This window comes from Sus scrofa, chromosome 2, assembly GCF_054392235.1.
Source record: "Sus scrofa isolate SSC_HxYL_T2T_F1_AM1 chromosome 2, Sscrofa_HxYL_maternal_Yorkshire_Landrace_v2.0, whole genome shotgun sequence".
In the NCBI taxonomy this organism is placed as follows: domain Eukaryota; kingdom Metazoa; phylum Chordata; class Mammalia; order Artiodactyla; family Suidae; genus Sus; species Sus scrofa.
In genome coordinates, this window is record NC_139384.1 from 44,256,835 (window position 1) to 44,275,275 (window position 18,441).

General features: G+C 45.2%; 1 protein-coding gene across 20 annotated transcripts in view; it reads left to right on the top strand.

Annotated features, from left to right (window-relative positions):
* Positions 1-181: 181 nt before the first annotated feature.
* The window catches only part of SERGEF (secretion regulating guanine nucleotide exchange factor), a 241,368-nt gene continuing 223,108 nt past the window's right edge, over positions 182-18,441 (top strand). For 8 of the 20 annotated variants that reach the window (XR_014837223.1, XR_301734.4, XR_014837222.1 and 5 more), the window contains exons 1-5: positions 182-266; positions 4,346-4,481; positions 6,185-6,340; positions 8,334-8,428; positions 14,767-14,827. Coding sequence is in view for 15 of the 20 variants with exons in the window: in XM_003122944.7 (XP_003122992.4) it covers positions 207-266; positions 4,346-4,481; positions 6,185-6,340; positions 8,334-8,428; positions 14,767-14,827 (508 nt within the window). In the remaining 5 variants the exon portion in view is untranslated. Of the gene's footprint in view, positions 3,019-4,345; positions 4,482-6,184; positions 6,341-8,333; positions 8,429-14,766; positions 14,828-18,441 lie in introns of all 20 variants that reach the window. The other 12 variants (XR_014837221.1, XM_085011809.1, XM_085011803.1 and 9 more) reach the window with 7 other exon arrangements.

Genomic DNA, 18,441 nt, shown 5'->3' on the forward strand with positions numbered 1-18,441 from the left:
CCGCTGCCCCCAGCCCCCTGCCCCTACCCCTGTGCCGCCCGCTCCCCGAAGAGCCCCGCCTCCGCGCCGACACCTCCCTACCGCAGACCCCTCCCAGACTTGGCCCACACCCCTCGTCACCAATCCCTCCCCCGCGCCAGCCCCTCCTCCTGGGAGCCCCGCCCACGCGCCAGCCCCTCCCGGAAGCGCCCGCGGAGCATTCCCGCATGGAGCGCGAGCCGAGCGCCTCGGAGGCCGCCCCACCTGCGACCGCGCTCTTCGCCTGGGTACGTGACTCCGCCTTCGGGCCCGGGCCGCTGGGACTGAGGGGCGCCCGGACGCTGGGAGCTCCCGGCTGCGGCGTGGGCGGTACTGGGGCCCCGCGGCCGAGGTCCGAACAGGGCTCTGCGTTGGAGGATCCTGGGCTGGGGGCTGAGGAAGAGAGGGCAGTGCGGGGCTGTGCGGGGCGGGGGTGGGAGGGAGAGGAAGAGTCTTCACCCGGGTGACTTAGGGGCTTCTGGCTGGTGGGGTCCCTACCGGAGGGGCTGCGGCGCCTCCGGGACGGTGCGTCTGGTTCCGCGACAGACTTCAGGCCCGGGTAGCGCCGGGAAAGACGGAGCGCAGGGCTCTGTGGAGGGAGGCTCGTCCAGTCCTGGAGCCCCGTGGGGCCACCTGTGCTCCCCCCACCCCTCCGCACTGCTGGGAGAATATAGGCCTTTCCCCAGCCCCACCCCAGCCTGGTCGGAGCATCCTTTGGTGTGAGGCCTGCGGTGATGGGCCGTGCACAAGGCAGAGACCCTGCATAGTTGCTGATATTCGCCTGTGACTGGATCTTGTCTGCCTTGAGGGGTGGGAGTCCGCGCTGGTGTTGGTTTGAAGGGAGCGCTGAGAGACAGGGTTATCTGTATGTATGGTGGCTGGGAGAGAGAGAGTGTGTGCACAGCAATGTGTGGCTGGCATTTGAGCAGATGCGGGAACAAGCAGAGGTAGTGTCTTGTAATTCTTCATAGCCTATGATTGTAATGAAATGTGTAACTTGTTAATGTCCGTCTCCTTGGTTAGAACGTTAAGTGTCATGAGGGTGGGTACTGTGCCTGTCTTGAATAGCGGCTGCCTGTGCCTGCCTGGCACATTGTAAGGTGCTCAGTACATACTTGTTGGCTAATGAATGAATCAATGAGTACCTGTTGTGTGCCAAGCTAGGTGCTGGTTTTTTGGGAAAAACTCAAGTGTGAAAGACTTCAGCTATCCTGTTGGGGGTTGGGGGAGGGAGGGGGAGAATAAAATTTTTATTGCTGTTAAAACCAGTATGTATTGAGTAATCACAGCATGGTGATTATCAGTACCAGGCAACATTTATTAACTGTAAGACGTCTGCACACTGGCAGAAAGGAGAGCATGATGTGACCTGAGGTAGTCTGGCTGTCTCTGTGTCTCTGCGGTAGCACTTGAGCTGGGGGTGGAATTGGGGATTGAATACATGCCTGGGGTGGGTGCTTTTTGCAAGACAGACATTGGGGTCTCTGTGGACAGAGGAAATGTCTGATAGAAAAAGCCTTTCCCATATGGCCTTGTCAGTACTGAGGCAAAAATATTGTTGAACCCAACCTCATTGCTGTGCTTGGAGGCTTGATGGTGTGTTCTTCCTGTTGCATTGCATTATCTGTGCGGAGGGGTGTATTAGTTTGCTAGGGCTGCCATAATAAAATATCACAGACTGAGAGGCTTAAACAATGAAAATTTATTTTTTTCACAGTTCTGGAGGGTAGAAGTCCAAGATCAAGGTATAAGCAGGTTTAATTTCATCTGGGGCCTGTCTCTTTAGCTTATAGATGGCCTGCTGCTTGCTGTGTCCTCAGGTGGCTTTTTCTGTGGGTGGGAGCAATCCTGTTTTTCTTCTTGTAAGGATTCCAGTCATATTGGATTAGGGACCCACTCTTATGACCTTGTTGAACCTGAACTACCTTTTTAAACACCCTGTCTTCAGATAGAGTCACATTTGGAGGCACTGGAGGTTGGGTAAGAATTTCAACAAATGAATTTCAGCAGAACACAATTCTATTCATAACAAGATGATTTACCCTTTTGGCGGGTGTGTGTGTGTGTGTGTGTGTGTGTGTGTGTGTGTGTGTGTGATGTCTGGGGTTTTTGTAAGAAAAGGAGGCAAACACAGCTGTAATAGGTTGTGTTAAATTTTGTTTTGCTTTATAATGGATTTAGGGCCTCTTGCGGCATTACAAAAATTTGGTGCTATAATTTGAATCCCATGATGCTGGTGTATCACTCTGTTCAGCAGCCTGTAGTCCTGGTGATGGGGCAGCCATGGAGATCTCATGGCTAACAGAGAAATCCTGTGTACATGCTCTCATTTCACACTGTGAGTGTCTTTCATGCGATTTTTCTTAGGTAGGGACTCATGGGGTCTTATATTCATTCACTGTAAATTATATGCACACCTTCTCTGGGCCATCATTGTTTCAGATGCAAGGAAAATAGCATTGAGCCAACCAAAGTTCCTGCCCTCATGGACTTTACTTTTTAGTAGGAGAGGTAGATCGTGAACAAGTAAACATAATGCAATGTCAGAGAGTGCTTTGAAGAAAAGTAAAGCGAATAAAAGGCATAAAGTGATGGGGTGTTATTTTAGATAGATGTGTACAGTTAGCTTCCTGCTAGGTAAGCCCTAGGCTGGTTCACCAGATAGCCCTTTTTTCTTTATTCTTAGAGACACAATATGGTATAATGAAAGGAGTGGGGCATTCAACTTGTGGCCTACTTAGCTGTGTGACAATGGAAAGTTACTTAACCTCTCTGAGCCTTAGTTTCTTCATCTGTGGAATGAGAATAATAATGCCCTCTTTTCTATTGTGAGAATTAAAGGTGAATGCCCAGCACACAGAGAAACAGTCAGTAGTTGGTAGCTAATATTGCCCCGAGGGCCTCCGGGACCTGTGTCCCTGCATGGCTTGCTCTGCCAGCATGGAGTCCTTGCAGCCCAGGACAGCTGTGGAAGAGATCACAAGGGGCAGGAGTCAGTATGTATGTATGCATTTTTCGTAGTTATTTTAAATCATTTTTCCTCCCTCACAAGTCTTTAAAAACAACCACATTTAAAAGGTTTTACTGCTCATCTCTAGGAAGAACCAGCCAGTAGTAGGTGGTTGGAGAAATGATAAGGATTTCCAACATTTAAAAAAATCCTCCCTGCAGGTCCATGTCCCTTATCTTCAAATTTGAAGACAAAAAGCTCAAATCCAGAGCTGACCTGACATAAGGTTGTGTATAGTCTTTGCCCACTAACTGTGAGTATTCGTACCATTTACGGCAGAAATCAAACTGTTTTCCTTATGGGGTGCTGCTCCCAGACCTTGCAGCAGTGTATATGATTTATATACTGTATTCCTTTTCTAGAGTCTATAAAATGCTGAGTCTGAAATACACCTGGCTGCAACGGTTTCAGATTAGGGATTCTGGACCTTTATCATATCATAACAATGACAAACGTATTGCCCACTGAGGGGAAATGTGTTTCCTTAGAGGAATCTCACCACGTGAATCTTACAGACACGAAACATTGGACTTTGAAAAGCCCTTGGAGATCATTGCCAACCTCTCTCACTATACAAAGGAGATAACAGAGATGTGCCCCTCTTGAGGGCACGAAGTCCTTAGCCAGCTTTGATTCTGGAAAGTCCTTGCCAGTGAGGGTGTGGGGAGAAGTGCATTGCCCATCCACTTTTTTCCCATTTGTCCTCATTATTTCTTCCCTTAGGCTTCCTAGCTGATTAGCTGTTATCAGAAAGGACTCCTATGCTGTCCCCCAAAGGCAGCACATGCATTTTGGAGCCTCAGAAGGGGAAGGTGAAAGTACCACTGGATGAGTCGTGGATGCTGAGGGCTCCTCTCACATGGACATTGTGGTGTACTGGGGATGGGGTCACTGTCCAAGTATGGGGCGCATATAACAGCTTTTTTTTTTTTCCTTTCTTTTTAGGGCCACACCTGCGGCATATGGAAGTTCCCAGGCCAGGAGTCGAATCAGAGCTGCAGCTGCCCACCTACACCACAGTCAGATCCTAGCTGCATCTGTGACCTACACCACAGCTCTCGGCAATGCTGGATCCTTAACCTGCTCAGTGAGGCCAGAGATTGAGCTTGCATCCTCATGGATACTAGTCGGGTTCTTAAGCTGCTGAACCACAACGGGAACTCCTAAACCGCTTCTTAAGAATGAGCCTGTGAAATCTCATCTCTTACAGGTCTGAGAGGTTATGTCAGGGTGAGAAAGATGGGAACAGGTAAATTCAAGGGGACAGTTGGATTGGAGTTCCCAGACTTTTTCGTCTTTGGCTTATTTTATCCCTAGGGTGCAAATAGCTATGGGCAACTTGGCCTTGGCCACAAGGAAGATGTGCTTTTGCCCCAGCAACTGAGTGAATTCTGTAAACCTGGATGTGTCAAGAGGATCACGGGAGGAGGGGGCCACTCTGCTATTGTCACAGGTAACTTCCTTCAAGAATATATAGCCTGTCATTTTCTTATTTAGACATTTCCCCCTAGGGTGTTCTATTAGCACTTTCAGCCTTTTGTATTTTGCAGAGAAAAACATTTTTTTTGGTGAAGGGATCAAAGTAACCATCAGAATCCTAGATTATCAGAGCTGAAAGGATTTCGGGGATCAAGAACACCCCTCTTTCCCCCCTCCCCTCCCCCAGTGAGGCTCAGAGAGGAAAACTGCTTAAGGTTACAAGACAGCTAGTGGCCAAATTGTACCATATGTTACATTTTATACCACATATTGCTATTTAACTTTCACATATGAATTTTTAGAAGTCTTTGCAGTTAGGTTGACTATTCCTTGAGAGTAAGAACATTGTATTTTCATTAATCTTCCCTCCTAGTACCTAGGCTAGTACTTAATAAGTACCAAAAGGGCTGTAATATTGCAAAAGAGGGCATCCGGCATCCTAGCTAAAAACACAAGTTCTGGAATCAAACTGCTTAGATTCAAATCCTGTTTCTCTTATTTATTAGGTGTGCGGCCTTGGGTAAATTGCTTAATTTCTCTGTGGCAGTTTCCTCTCTGTTACATGGGTGGAGGAGGAGAATCAATGAGTTAACACGGCTACATTATGACTTTCATGGGTCCTTGACACGTTTGCCTTTGTGAACACTTTTCTCCATAAAGAACTCTTTACAATCATCTTTACAGCTGCACTGATGGAAAGACTAATATAATCCAGGCTAGATTTAGTGTATATTCTTTTAACCTGTATTTTTTCTTTTCTTTTTTTCTTTTTTTTGTCTTTTGTCTTTTTAGGGCTGCACCTGCGGCACATGGGGGTTCCCAGGCTAGGGGTCTATTCACAGCTGTAGCTGCTGATCTATACCATAGCCATAGCAACTCAGGATCTGAGACGCATCTGTGACCCTATACCACAGCTCACGGCAATGCCAGATCCTTAACCCACTGAGTGACGCCAGGGATCGAACCTGCAACCTCATGGTTCCTAGTCAGATTCGTTTCCACTGTGCCACGACGGGAACTCCCCTGTATTTTTTCTTATTAAAATATGTGAATTAAAACATTTTTGTGGGCCTCTAAAAGTATTGTGGGCCTAAAGGGTAAGTCAGCCTCACACATGAGGCCCTTAGAAGAGTACTTGGCACATTCTGTACCTCAAATAAATGTTGGTTTTTATTGTTTTTGTTTTTGTTTATTGTCTTTTTAGAGCCATACCCATGGCATATGGAGGTTCCTAGGCTAGGGGTCGAACCAGAGCTGTAGCTGCTGGCCTATACCACAGCCATAGCAACACAGGATCCAGGCTGAATCTGTGACCTACACCACAGCTCATGGCCACACCAGATCTTTAACCTGCTGAGCAAGGCCAGGGATCAAACCCAGGACCTCATGGATGCTAGTCAGGTTCGTTAACCACTGAGCCACAACGGGAACTCCCTGGCTTTTATTGGTGATTGGTCACTGTGGTTGGACATGGAGTTTCCATTTAGATATTAGATTGGAGCCTCTTGGTCCTATGCCATTTGGTCCAGAGCACATTAACATGCGTGGCTTATTAACTGAGGTGGGGGAGAAAGTTAGTGGGTCCCTGACTTCAAATAATTCATGAAATCCTTTTGCTTGCTTTGGCAGTTGTAATTTCCTTGTGCACACTATCACCAAAACCTTTATGTTTTGCAGATCAAGGAAGCCTTTTTGTTTGTGGCCTGAACAAAGATGGGCAACTGGGGCTTGGTCACACCGAGGATGTCCTTTATTTCACCCTCTGCAAATCCCTCCTTGGCTGTCCCATCCAACAGGTGGCCTGTGGCTGGGATTTTACCATTATACTTACAAGTGAGTGCACTCCTAGGGAAATTTTTTTCACTGAAAACTCTTTGGGTGAGAAAAGCATGGTGGTGGGGTCCCTGATTAAATAAAATCCTCTTTGCATTTAAAAACACACACGAATATTCTCTCTGATTGTCAAGGAAAGTTGCAGGGTATATTTTGCAAGGAGAGTTTTAACAGTAGAGGTGATTGGGCTGGAAAAGTTTTGCCAGAGACTGAAGAACGGACTAGATCACTTTTTGGCGGCCACTTTCTATCCTATAAGTTCACTTTAACCGGACTAGATGGCTGGTAGGGCTGGCTAAGGGTTACTCAGGGGGAATGTGGTGGGTAAGTTTGAGGAAATTGGAAGTTGCCACAACAGTGATGGCAGTTTTTTTTCCCAATGAAGGATATATATATATATATTTTTTTCTTTTTAAGGCCACACCCACAGCATAGGAAATTCTAGGCTAGGGGTCAAATCAGAGCTGCAGCTGCCAGCCTGTGCCACAGCTGCAGCAACACTGGATCTTAGCCACATTTGTGACCTACAGTGCAGCTTGCCCACTTGCCCCAGATCCTTAGCCCAATAAGTGAGCCCAGGGATCAAACCTGCATCATCATGGGTACTAGTTGGGTACTAGTTCTTAACCTGCTGAGCCACAAGAGGAACTCTGGGGTTTTTTTTGTGTGTTTTTTTAAGTAAATATGGTTGGGGAGAACCCTTCAGTCTCTGTGAAGCCAGATAGCGCAATAGGATGTAGGGAATGTAGGCAAAGGGTTAATAAAATAATGCTCTTGGGAACAGCTGGTAAGAGTTACTTTGTCACCTGACTTCTCCCTCGATCAGTTTTGACTTCTTTCTTCAGTTTTGCCCTGTCAAGCTTGCCATTCTGAATTGAAAGAACTATTATTCTGACCAGGCTCCCTTTGTCACAGGCCTCTGGCAAGTGCATCCTCTGTCCATCTCACCCTCCTCCCCCCAAACCCTCATGGATTTTCATGTGCACAGCCTACATCCCAAGCTTTTTAGCACATGGCCTTCGATTGCTGTGCCCTACTCATCCCTGTTGCTGCCTTGTCTTTAATTGTCCACAGTCCCCATACTTTTCTCTCTAGTAATACCCATCAGTACATGCTTTTCTCTGCCTGGTACAACCCTTGTGATCTATCTGTTGAACTCTTATACTTTCTTTAAAATCCTGCTTGGGTGTCGCCATCTCGCTTCTGCCCAGAGGTCCATCATGTGCGTGGAATTTTATAGCAATTATTGGAATCTAAACAGTAGTTGTCATTTATGAATTACTTAGTGTGGGCCTGCGATGGAGTTGTAGGGAGTCAGTAGATGACTTGCCGTTTCCAGCTCATAGTTGGGACCAGTTATGAGACAGGTGCAGAGCAGTTAGACAGGTAGAGATCAAGCTATCAGCTTTTGACCGATAAAGGTCGAGGTAGAAGACGAGGTGAATTGTCAGGCCAAGAGGTTCTGCTAACATTCCTCTGATCCAAACCTGCCCACCAAATGCTAGGCCTCTCCTATATGGGAAACTCTTATGTGTCAGCCCAGAGTACCCGAGAGGAAGGTGCCAAGCCATACCTGTCCTGTTCCTTCTCCCAGACTCGCTGGTTGGCTAGGTTACCTCTCTTCCCCTGGAAAGCCATGTAAATGGGGAAGGGAGGGGAGAAAGGCCTGGAGTGTATTAAAATAATGGAAATTTCCACCCCATGGAAATATGAGCAATGAGGGATAAGTATCCTCTATCCCATCACTAGGCACTGGGCTAAGTGTTCGCACAGCTGATGTGTCATTAATTAGGTATGTAGTGGAGAGTCTGCAGCACACTTAGCCCAGAGCCCAGTGTTTTTGTTCCTAGAGGAACAGACGCAGGGACTGTGGATTGACTGTGCTGGAGCACAGGCCCCCACTCAGGCCTCTCCTTCCCTTTTCTCATCCTTCGGCATTTACCCATTGGTCACAACTTCTTTGACTTGAGATTCAAGTATTTGTATTTTGCAGAAAATGGTCAAGTTCTGTCATGTGGGTCCAACTCCTTTGGCCAGTTAGGAGTTCCTCATGGGCCTCGAAGATGTGTGGTCCCCCAGGCCATTGAGGTAAGGACAGCACCTAATGTCGAGCTTGCCTGTCTCCTCCTAAGGGGTCTCCAGGTATCAGTTGTCCCTCCCCAGACTAAAAGGCTGGCTGGGTCCCTGAAAAACCATGGGGTTGTTAGAATTTAAGTTGAAAAATTCAGATTCTCCTGGGAGAACCTGCAAGGCTGGAGAGATGGATGTTGTGATTGGAGTTCCCTTCATGGCTCAGTGGAAATGAATCCGACTAGTATCCATGAGGATGTGGGTTTGATCCCTGGCCTCGATCAGTGGGTTAAGCATCCAGCATTGCTGTGAGCTGTGGTGTAGGCGGGCAGCTGTAGCTCTGATTCGACCCTTAGCCCGGGAACTTCCACATGCTATGGGTGCAGCCCTAAAAAGCAAAAAAAAAAGAAAAGCCCCTGTTAGTTCGCATCCATGTTAAAATTTTTTTAGGAAATAAAACAATAAAAGTAATACATCTTATAATGCCATTTAGGACATTTTACAATTCTAAAATTAGTAATCATGGGAACTGTGCTAGAAACAGGTCTGGTTGGGAGTGATTTGCCTGAAGACATGAAGCTAGGCAGATGGCATAGGCCAGTGCCATCCAGTGGAAATATAATGTAAGCCACACATGTAATGTAAAAGTTTTTAGGAACATCATTTAAAAAAGCAAAAAGAAATAGGTGAAATTAGGGAGTTCCCGTCGTGGCACAGTGGTTAACGAATCCAACTAGGAACCATGAGGTTGGGGGTTCGATCCCTGCCCTTGCTCAGTGGGTTAAGGATCTGGCATTGCCATGAACTGTGATGTTGGTCGCAGACGTGGCTCGGATCCTGTGTTGCTGTGGCTCTGGCCTAGGCTGGCAGCTGCAGCTCCAATTAGACCCCTAGCCTGAGAACCTCCCATATGCCGCGGGAGCAGCCCAAGAAATGGCAAAAAGACCAAAAAAAACAAAAAAAAAGTGAAATTAATTTTTTAAATAACAGCTTTATTGAGATATAAATCAAATATCATAAAATTTACTCCTTAAAATATATGTTTCAGTGGTTTTTAGTATATTTACAGAGATGTGCAGCCGCGCCTGCGACATACAGTACAGCTCATGGCAATGCCAGATCCTTAACCCAATGAGTGAGGCCAGGGATCGAACCCCTGGTCGAGTTCATTAACCGCTGAGCCACGAAGGGAACTCCCTAGAGCATTTTTATCATCGGGAGAGAAACTGTGGGCCCAATAGCAGTCAAGTCCCATTTTCCCTCCCTGCCAGTCCCTGGTGACCACTCATCTGTGTGGATTTGCCTATTCTGGGCATGTCATATAAATGGAATCATACAGTTTGTAGCTTTTTGTGTCTAACTTCTTCCACTTCACATAATGTTTTTAACTTTCATCCATGTTGTGGTGTAGAGGTAAAATTAATTCTAATAACTTTTTTTTTTGTCTTTTTGCCTTTTCTTGAGCCACTCCCGTGGCATATGGAGGTTCCCAGGCTAGGGGTCTATTCGGAGCTGTAGCCACCGGCCTACACCACAGCTCACAGTAACGCCAGATCCTTAACCCACTGAGCAAGGCCAGGGATTGAAACCTCAACCTCATGGTTCCTAGTCAAATTCATTAACCACTGCACCACAACGGGAACTCCATAATTCTAATAACTTTTAAACTAATCTAATGTGTCCAAACTACTATTATTTCATGTTATATATCATCAATGTAAAACTTTGTGGTATTTTATATTCCTTATTTTACACTAAATCTTTGAACTCTGGTGTACATTTTTCTTTTATGGTATATCTCAGTTCAGTCTGGTCAAACACATGTCAGGAGTTCAGTAGCCACGTGTAGTTAGCGGCTCTCATACTGTACAGCACAAGTGTCAGATAGGACTCCTGGTTTGGGGAGTTCTCTTGTGGTGTAGTGGATTGAGGATCCTGTGTTGCTGCTGCAGTGCCTTGGGTCGCTGCTATGGTGTGGGTTTGATCCCTGGCTCAGCAATTTCCACATGCTGCAGGCACGGCCAAGGGAAAAAAAAAAAAAAAAAAAAAAAACAACTCCTGGTTTTAGTTCAGAGCTCTTTTCATTGTATCGTATTTAAAATGTACACATTTTTGTGAAGATTATATTGTAAGTGAATTTTTAGAGAAATTATGCCAGAATCTAAAATGAGTTGTACTACCTAAGCTGCTCTACTCATATCTAATTTATTTAAACTGTGACTAAGAGCGGGACATCTGTTTTCATTGGAAAGAGCTTGGGTCTACTCCTGTCACCTTACTGAATTCTAATTGCTAGTCTCTGGAGTATTATTTGGGGTCATGGTTTCCAAGGTGTTTTAGTCCCTTTGGGCTGTCCTAACAAAAGTATCAGGCTGGGTGGCTTAAACACCAGACATTTAGTTTTCAAAGCTCCAGAGGCTGGGAAGTCTGAAGTCAAGGCACCAGCCAATCTGGTATTTGGGGAGGGCTTATTTTCTGGTTCATGGACAGCTGTGTTTTTGCTGTGTCCTTACATATCAGAAGAGAAGGACACTCCCTGGGGTCTCTCTCTCTCTCTCTTTTTTTTTTTTTTTGGCTTTTTAGGGCCACACCTGTGGCTTATGGAGGTTCCCAGGCCAGGAGTTGAATTGGATTTGCAGCTGTTGGCCTACGCCACAGCCACAGCAACTTGGGATCTGAGCAGCTGTAGCTCACAGCAACGCCAGATCCTTAACCCACTGAGAGAGGCCAGGGATTGAACCTGTGTCCTCATGAATATACTAGTCAGGTTTGTTATTGCTGAGCCACACTGGGAACTCTGGGGTTCTTTTTTGTAGGGGCATTAATCCTATTCATAAGGATTCTGCTCTCAGGACTTAATCACCTTCCAAAGGCCCCACCTCCAAATACCATCAAGCTCAGGGTTAGGTCTCAACAATGAATTTCCCGAGAACACAGACATTCAGTCTGTAGCATGTGATATGCATGGAAATCTAGACTCTGTAGTCTCTGTTGTAGGAAGTGTCACAGCTTCCAGTTGCAAATAAATGGCTTTTTAAGAACCTATCCATGAGTTATAATTAATTTAGCTTAAGTCACCTGGTTAAATAAGAGAGGAACAAATAGTTAAAATGTGTTGGATGGCAGAATCAGAAGGTAAGAACATTTTGACAGGTTGTATCCTATAGAACAAACAGAGGAATATGCCAGAGTGAAATATAATAGAAATTCATTCATAGCAGTTATTGTGTGTAGGTGCTGTGTTTCAGCAGGAGGAGCAAAGGTGAGTAAGACCCAATCCTAGCATTTGAGGGCCTTGTAGTTTAGTAGTACACATTAGATATATAAACACCAGAGTGCATTGCCATGTCAGAACTATGGTAGCTGCACGTATAGCCCCCAAAGGGGGAGAATTGAACTCTTTCCAGGAAAAGGTGGGATGAGAACAGATTTATGCTGGATCTTGCAAGTTGAGTAGAAATTTACCTGGCTCGGGATAGAAGGATGCAAAGAGTAGGTATAAAAGAAGTGCTTTATAAACAGAAGGAACTGTGTTACCTAAGGTATAGAGGCATAAACCAGGAGGGTTTGGGATTCTGTAAGCAGTTTAGTGTGAGTGGAATCTAAAGAAGCAGTGGAAGCGCTTGTGGTGTCTGACAAATGGTCAGGACAGTGTGTTAGGGAAGGGCCAGGTGAGGAAGTGGTGGGGTGGATTGAAGGAAATTTACTCTGGAAACACTTGCTGATAATCCAGATAAAAGATGTCTCTGCCCCAAACTAAAGCAGCAGCAGTGGGAATTGGAGAGGAAGGAAAATTGTAGTGAAGTTAAGTTGGGTTGAAGAGATTACATCCACATGGAAAGCCCTTCAGTGTGTTTTGAAAAGAAAAAAATTGTGAAGGACAGTATATTCAAGTTGTATTAGCAGTAAGACTTGATCTTCCTCAAAGCTAATGATCGTGGGCTGAATGAAGAAATAAAGTCTCCAGAAGATGGGAGGCCACAGCTCTGTCTTTCTCTTTGCTGGTCACACCACCTGGCATGTTGTGTCCTGGTGTGGGTTTGGTTCTTAGGCCTTAGGCTCTAAGGTGAATAGACTCAGACCTCGCCCTTGAGGGCTGTGAAGTTTAGAAAGATGCTGTGGACTTGTAAATAAACAAATGTGGTTAAGTCCCATAGGGTCTGAGACTGATGCATATACAGTCCCTTTAAAAGAGAGAGACTGAATGAACAGAGCACCAAGGAGAGAAATCAAGAGCAGGAGGGAATTTGAAACCAGGGAATGGCTGATGGACTTGAGGATGTTGGACCTAAGGAAGAGTTATCTATAGCTAAAAAATTACCCTAAGGTGTAACAGCTTAAAACAACAAGTATCTCACAGTTTTGGAGGGTCAGGAATCGGAATAGTGTGGCTAGTTTCACGTGAGGCTGCAGTCAGAATGTCAGCCCGGCCTGCATGAGGTCTGCTCAAGGCGTGACTGGGCTGGTGTGTCCACCTCCATGCTTTCTCACCAGCAGGAGGCCTCGGTTCCTTGCAGGATGGGCCTCTCTTTAGGGCTGTTCAGACATGGCATCAGTGATGGCAGAGGAAGAGAGAGGAGAGGCAGGCTGGTCAAGCAGAAGCCTCTGTGCCTTTCATCACCTAGTCTCTGAGCCACTCATCACTTCCTTCTCCTAGTCATTATTTTTGCATTTTTCTTTTTTCTAGGGCCGAGGGCTGCATATGGAAGTTTCCAGGCTAGGGGTCAAATCGAGGCTGTAGCTCTTGGCCTACACTACAGCCACAGCAGCACAGGATCTGAGCCACGTCTGCAACCTATACCACAGCTCACGGCAATGCCGGATCCTTTAACCCACTGAGTGAGGCCAGGGATTGAACCTGTATCCTCATGGATACTAGGGGGATTTGTTAGCACTGAGCCACAATGGGAACTCCCCCTTTTCCTAGTCATTAGAAGCAAGTCACTAAGTCCAGCCCACAGTCAAAGGGAGGAGAATTAATTTGCACATCTGAAAGGGAGGAGTCTCAGAGAATTTGGGGACCTAGTTTTTCTTTCTTTTTTTTTTTTTTCTTTTTTTTAAGGGTTGCCCTCGGCATTTGGAGGTTCCCAGGCTAGGGGGGGTCCAATCGGAGCTACAGCTGCTGGCCTATACCACAGCCACAGCAACACCAGATCTGAGCCATATCTGCAACTTACAGCACAGCCCACGGCAGTGCTGGATCCCCAACCCACCGGGCAAGGTCACGGATCGACCCACAACTTCATGGTTCCTATGGGATTCGTTTCTGTTGCTCTAGTATGGGAACTCCCCCTTCTCCTAGTCATTAGAAGCAAGTCACTAAGTCCAGCCCACAGTCAAAGGGAGGGGAATTAAGCTGCCCATCTGGAAGAGAGGAGTCTGAGAATTTGGCAACCTATTTTTGAAACCACCACAAGATGTCTTAAAGAAGACATGACAACTGTCTTAAAATGTTTGGAAAGACTTAACAGAAGCAATAGGCAGGTAGGTTTGGTTCCACCTAAGGAGATGGCTGGAACTATGCCAAGATGAGCAGGCACCGGAGGAGGTGAGGAGCTCGTGTCACTGGAAGTAGGTGTTTGGGAGGGGTTGGATGACCACTTGGTGGGTGTCATAGAGGGGTTTCTAGCATCAGATGGGGATTGGACTAGATCAGAGGTCGGCAAACTAGAACCCTCAGTAAAGAAAGTTTTATTGGAATGCAGCCATGCCCATTCCTTTATTTATTTCGTATAGGTGCTTTTATGTTCCATTGATGGAATAGTGTGACCGAAACCACGCGCGGTCTGCAACGTCTAAAATATTTACTCTCTGGCCGTTTTCAGAAAGTATTTGCCAGCCCCTGGATTGGATGACCTTTCAGGTGCCTCCCAGCCCTGATATTTTAAAAAGATTTTGCCTTTTAGGGATATATGTGGAGACCTTTTTTTTTTTTTTTTTTTTTTTCCTTGTCTTTTGCCTTTTCTAGGGCCGCTCCCTCAGCATATGGAGGTTCCCAGGCTAGGGGTTTAATCAGAGCTGTAGCCACTGGCCTACGCCAGAGCCATAGCAACACGGGATCTGAGCCGCATCTGCAACCTACACCACAGCTCACGGCAATGCCGGATCGTTAACCCACTGAGCAAGGCCAGGGATTGAACCTGCAACCTCATGGTTCCTAGTTGGATTTGTGAACCACTGAGCCACGATGGGAACTCCTGTAGAGATTTTTATGAGTGGAAATGTTGGGGGTTGGGTGCTCCAAACCCATCAGACATATAATGAGGGCCATGCTGCATTGTATTTGGGCATAAATAACATAAAAATTTTATAGATGTGTAATTCTGAGATTGGCATCCTTTTCTTTGTTTTGACAGGTCCAGAGAGAGAAGGTTGTTAGTATTGCTGCTGGACTGAGGCATGCGTTAGCTGCAACAGGTGATCATTTTGCTTTTATTTTCTTAGTAGGGTTGTAATAAGGGGACCTAGAGCTTTGGAAGAAATAAATTATAAGGAGTAATTCAGAGTGTCCTGCTGTACTGCAGTCTGAATAAAAGGAGGGGACATAAGGCAGAAGTCATATGAGAAAGCCTTTAGCAGGTAGGGAAGAAGGAAATGAAGTTGTCTAGCTCTTTATTGTGTTCTAGGCATGGTACAAGTTTCTCTTGATTTAATTAGTACCTCATTTAATCCCCACAGCCACCCAATGATGCGAGTTAATTTTTTTTTTCTATTGAGGTATAGTTGATTTACAATATTATGGAAGTTTCAGGTGTACAGTATAGTGATTCACAATTTGTTTTTTGTCTTTTTTTAGGCCTGCACCCTTGGTGTACAGAAGTTCCCAGCCTAGGGGACTAATCGGAGCTGTAGCTGCCAGCCTACGCCACAGCCACAGCAATGCCAGATCAAACTGAGTCTGTGACCTACACCACAGCTCACTGTAACGCCAGATCCTTAACCCACTAAGCAAGGCCAGGGATCAAACATGCATTGTCATGAATACTAGTCAAGTTCTTGACCTGAGCCACAACGGGAATTCCTGATTCACAATTTTTAAAGATTATACTCTATTTATACTTATAAAATATTGGCCATGTTCCCTGTATAATATATCCTTGTAGCTTATTTGTTTTAAACATAGCAGTTTGTAACCTCTTACATATGAACAAAATGAGGTCCAGAGAGGCTTAAGTGCTTGTCCGAGGTTACACAGGGAGGTAACAGATAGAGCTGGGCTCTGAGTCTAGGACAGGCTGGATTCCAAGGCCCACATTCTTCGCTGTGAACTGTGCTGCTTTCCTAGTGGATTTTAATGTGTATTCAAAAGCTTCAAGTGAGCTTGTCTCCTGAGAAGGGTGATGGGCACAGGACTGGCAGAGTGTGTGAGGTCGAGGGTGGAAAGTGGAGAAGGTGGTGACCCTCTCTTCTCTGTCTTGCTGTTTTTCTGCTTTCTGCTCCTGCTCCTTTGGGCTAAAGGATAGCCCTATCCAGCTGTGGCCACCGAGGCTCCAGCAGTGGTGAGTCCAGTTGTGGAATGGGGAGAGGAGAGGAGGCCAGAAAGGCCCTGGTGCAGCATGGTGTGTACGGTTGCCTGGGGCTTAGTGTTGATTATACTTAAAAAAAAAAAGTTTTCCTTTTGAGGTAATTATAGATTTACATGCAGTTGTAAGAAATGGAATAGACCCCACATACTCTTTGTCCAGTTTCTCCTGGTGGTAACATCTTGTGAAACTATAGTGTAACAGCGCAAACAGGATGTCTCGGTACAGTCCAGATACAGAGCATTTCCATCACAAGGATCCCTCTTGTTGCTCTTTTATAGCCGCAACTACTTCCTACCTACCTGCTTCCACTTTTTAGCTCCTGGCAGCCATTCTTATGTTCTCCCACAATAGTATCATCATTTCAAGAATGTTGTATATCATACAGTAGACAGCCTTTCGGGGTTGATTTTTTTCACTCAGCATGGTTCTCTGAAGATTCATCCAAGTTGGAAGTTGGGAGTATCAGTAATTTGTGCCTTTTTTTTTTTTTTTTTTGCTTTTTAGGGCTGCACCCTCAGCATATGGAGGTTCCCAGGCTAGGGGTAAAATCGGAGCTGTAGCTGCCAGCCTACACTACAGCTCACAGCAACGCCTGATCCTTAACCCACTGAGCGAGGCCAGGGATCGAACCCACAACCTCATGGTTCCTAGTCAGATTTGTCTCCGCTGTGCCACAATGGGAAGTCCAATTTGTGCCTTTTAATTGCTAAGTAATATTCCATGGTACAGATTGTACCACTGTATTAATTTGCTAGGGTTGCCATAAAATACTGCAGACTGCGTGTCTTAAAACGACAAGAATTCGTTTTCTCATCATTAAGGAGGCTGAAAGTCCATGATACCATGACAGTAGGTTTCTAATGAGGCTCTTCTTCCTGGTCTGTGGATCTTGCCTTCTTACTGTCTCCTCTCATGGTGTGGTTTTTCCTCTATGCACACATGGAGAGAGACAGATCTCTGGCGTCTCTTCCTCCTTTTAAAAGAATGCGAGTTCTATCCAATTAAGGCCTCACTCTTACAACCCATTTAACTTTTCTTACTTCCTACAGACCCTGTCTCCAAATACAGTTGCATTGGAGTTTAGAACTTCAGTATATGAATTTATAGGGGACACAATTCAGTCTGTAACAACCACAGTTTGTTTAACCAGTCACCCATTGAAGGACATTTGGTTGTTTCCGGTTTTTAGCTATTAAGAATGAAGCTATAAACATGTGTGGACAAGTTTTTATGTGAACATAAATTTTCATTTCTCTGGGATAAATGCCCAGGAGTGTGATTACTGAGTTGTATGGTCGTGATTACATTTTTATAAGCAGCTTCTTCTCTTCGAAATTCGCAGAGCCATAGAATTGCCTGTCGGTGGTTTACCGCCCCTTTCCTACTAACATTGTGTGATTGCTTGTCTTCTGTGTACATTTTTGTCCAGTTACAAAGCAGCACAGTTCCTGTTGTGTTTGGTTAATTTAATTGTAAGTCCTCCCCTCCCCCATTTAATTTGTAAATATTTCTGCCTGCATCTCAAAATGCTCTTTCTGAAAACATTACCAGAATACCGGCATCATACCTACAAAAAGTTGACAATCATTCTTTAATTCTGTCAAATATCCAGTCACTAAATGTCCCTGATCATCTCAAAAATATTTTTTTATGGTCTGTTTGAATCAGGATCTGAACTAGGTCTATACATTGCAGTTGGCTGAGCTGTATCTCATCTCTCTCTCTCTCTTAAAATATGTATTCCTTTTAGTTTTTTATTGTGATAAAACACACAAAACAAAATTTACCTTCTTAACCATTTTTAAGTGTTCAATTGAATAGGGTTAAGTATACTCATATTATTATGCAGCTATTACCATAATCCATCTCTGGAATGTTTTTCATCTTGCAAAACTGAAACTATGTCTGTTAAACAATAACTGCCCATTCCTCCTCCCTCCAGCCCCTGGCAAACCACCATTCTACTTTCTGTTGTCTCTGATTTTGATCACTCATACAGGTACCTCATATAAGTGGAATCATACAGTCTTTGTCTTTTTGTGGCATATTTCACTCAACATAATGGCCTCAAGGTCTGTCCATGTTTTAGCAACTGTCAGAATTTCATTCCTTTTTAAGACTTAGTACTATTGCACTGTATGTATATACCACATTTTGCTTATCCATTCATCTGTTGATAGACACTTGAGTTGTGTCCACATTTTAAGTATTGTAATACTATTTTTAATTTATTTTTAAATTTTTTTTTGTCTTTTCTAGGGCCACACCTGTGACACATGGAGGTTCCCAGGCTAGGGGTCTAATCACAGCTGTAGCTGCCTGCCTACGCCAGACCCACAGCAACACCAGATCCGAGCCGCGTCTGCGACCTACACCACAGCTCACGGCAACGCCGGATCCTTAACCCACTGAGCGAGGCCAGGGATTGAACCGGCAACCTCATGGTTCCATGATTCGTTAACCACTGAGCCACGATGGGAACTCCCTTGTAATACTGTTATAAAC